The sequence below is a fragment of the Pteropus vampyrus genome, unplaced genomic scaffold, assembly GCF_000151845.1.
Source record: "Pteropus vampyrus isolate Shadow unplaced genomic scaffold, Pvam_2.0 Scaffold675, whole genome shotgun sequence".
NCBI lineage: Eukaryota > Metazoa > Chordata > Mammalia > Chiroptera > Pteropodidae > Pteropus > Pteropus vampyrus.
Genome location: NW_011889456.1, coordinates 85,954 through 88,668, shown reverse-complemented (window position 1 = coordinate 88,668; position 2,715 = coordinate 85,954). Strand labels below are relative to the sequence as shown.

The 2,715-nt window shown below is 36.0% G+C and overlaps 1 protein-coding gene across 1 annotated transcript; it reads left to right on the top strand.

The window, feature by feature from the left end:
* Positions 1-631: 631 nt before the first annotated feature.
* LOC105309143 (interferon alpha-4-like) lies at positions 632-1,519 on the top strand. The gene has a single exon (XM_011385237.2). It carries the CDS (start codon positions 785-787, stop codon positions 1,352-1,354), a length of 570 nt encoding a protein of 189 aa, XP_011383539.1. The 5' UTR covers positions 632-784; the 3' UTR covers positions 1,355-1,519.
* The last annotated feature ends 1,196 nt before the right edge of the window (positions 1,520-2,715 follow it).

Below are 2,715 nucleotides of genomic sequence, written 5' to 3'. Positions count from 1 at the left end.
GTCAGTGAAGTTAAAAATTACTTTCTGATATGAAGCAATATTGAAAGTTAAGTACTTACCTAAAGTAAATGTTAAGAAAATAATTTAATTTTTTAATAATGTTGAGCAATTTTGAATGATTTTAAAATATATCTATACATGGGTATTATTTTATAAGATTATATATATTTTTATTTGCACATGCAATGGGATACCTTACTATTATTATAGTAAATACATTACATTAAAAGTCATTCTGCAAACTTAGTTATAAGGGTAAAGTAAATTATTTAAAATTAATTCAAATGTTAATTAAATGGACATTTAAATTATATTACATTAAATGCCAACTGTTTTAAATTTACCTTGTAGAATAAAAATTTTGTTATGTTTAATTCTGCACTAAATAAAAAGAGTAAACTTTACAATTTGTTTGTTATATATAAAGTATAGATAAAATACAGTACATAAATACTTATACCATATATCTGTGTTAAGGTTCCTAATGGTCAATTAGGAAAACATCTGAAAAACTCCATGGGTAAGGACCAACTATGAAAAAAAAATGGTTGAGAAGCAGTGCTCTAAACCCATTTAGAAAGTGCATAAAGGAAAACAAAAGCAGAAGTAGAAAGTTTCCCTTTATATAAAGTATAGATAAAATACAGTACATAAATACTGAATTTTCCCAATCGAAAATTCACATGTTCCCTATATATGACACATGAAGGTCTTCAGAGACTAGAGGCCAAGGTTGGCAGTCTCATCCAGCACAGCCAGGCCGGCCTCATCTGCAAGATCCCCAATGGCTCTGCCTTTTTCCTTCCTGGTGGCTGTGGGGGTGCTCAGCTGCCACTCCATCTGCTCTCTGGGCTGTGACCTGCTTCAGACCCACAGCCTGGTCAACAGGAGGGCGTTGATGCTCCTGGGACAAATGAGGAGAATCTCCCCTTTCTCCTGCCTCAAGGATAGAGAAGATTTTGGATTCCTCCAGGGGGCGTTTGGTGGCAACCAGTTCCAGGAGGCTCAAGCCATCACTGTCATCCATGAGGTGACCTGGCAGACCTTCCTCCTCTTCTGCACAGAGGCTTCGTCCACAGCTTGGGATGAGACCCTGTTAGGCAGATTCTGCACTGGACTCTATCAGCAGCTGAACCACCTGGAAGCCTGTCAGACGCAGGAGCTGGGGACGGAGGAGACTTCCCTGCTGGATGAGGACTCCACACTGGCTGTGAGGAAATACTTCCAGAGAATCACCCTCTATCTGCAGGAGAAGAAACACAGCCCTTGTGCCTGGGAGATTGTCAGAGCAGAGATCATGAGGTCCTACTCTTTATCAACACACTTGAAGGAAAGATCAAGGAGTAAGGATTAACACCGGTTCAATATGGACATGGTGCTCACTGACTAAATGTCACACTTCCTCTTGCTTTGCCATTTCAGAGACCTTCTTGTTTTGTTTCTGCTGTAATCATGACATGAAGGGAATCAATTTGTCAAAAGTTTTCAGGAACATTAATCAACGTCATGTTCAACTCTACAGATGTCCCTGATGATGTATCTATTTTTCTATCTATTTAAATAGTTATTTATTCATTTATGTATATATATTTATCATTTATTGTATTTAAATTATTTTTTTCATATAATATGCATGTATGTCTTTATATTGTGATGATATAATATGTTCTTTTTATTTAGTCATTTTGTTACTTTTGTGTTTATTAAAAATTTACCACTGTGGATTTCTTGCATTTGTTTGTTCTAAAAAGAAGCACCAAGATTGCTTGTGCCGCTGGATTTGAAAAATGGATGGCACAATTCGTTTCTCATTATATTATATTCAAATGATAAGTAATGATTGACCTTCTCTAAGCCAGCCTGTTTGATGCCCTCAGGATAGAGAGGTGAACAAAACAAATATATTTCCTGCTCTCTTGTACCTTTGATTTTTGTGGGGGAAAGAAGCCTAAGAACAATAATCAAAATAATATCAGTTTTGTTCAATGCTATAATAAGAAAAAGGAAAAACGAATGCATTCTCTCACCAGCAGCTAGAGTGACAAATGCCAGGAAATAAAAATGAAAGCAGTAGATATCCTCTAGAGTTGACTGGTAGATGAAATAAGTGCAAATGTCCATTGACAGATGGACAAGTATATTTCAATTTACAAGGAATGCCATGGCTGGAGGTCCATATGTGGTGAGAGAAAGCCAGAAATGCATGTGGTCATGTGTGTAGGTGTGTGGACAGTGTAGAGTGAGATGAAGACTTAAACTTGATTCTGAGGCCCATCAATCTTTAATAGAAGAGGAGGGAAGAGCTACATAGGAACAGAAGTAAGTCAACTGCACATTTGAAGGACAAGATGGAAAGGTGGTAAGAGTACATTTAAGAAAATAAATGTGCTTACAAGAACATCAATGGATTCATGGAAGATGAAAATTGAAACTGCCCAACACATCAGGAAAAGGAAGGCATTGATGACCTTAATGGTTTGGTGGAGAAACCATTTTCGAAGTCAATGAAAGTATAAAGAAAAAAAGAGAAGATAGTGAATCTGATGTGGAAAGGCAAGAGTGGGAAATGGAAAAAATGTGGGTGTGTCTTTCTGTGATCTGTTTTCCCTTTTAGGTTGTATATTAGTTTCTGGATAATTTCATGTAATGGATGTACTAGAAAATCATATTAATGTGTTTAATATTGTATTTACTTTAAATCATGATTTATTAAAT

Excerpts from the sequence above, each read along its gene's own strand:
- LOC105309143 (XM_011385237.2), top strand. The coding sequence starts at position 785 with ATGGCTCTGCCTTTTTCCTTCCTGGTGGCTGTGGGGGTGCTCAGCTGC.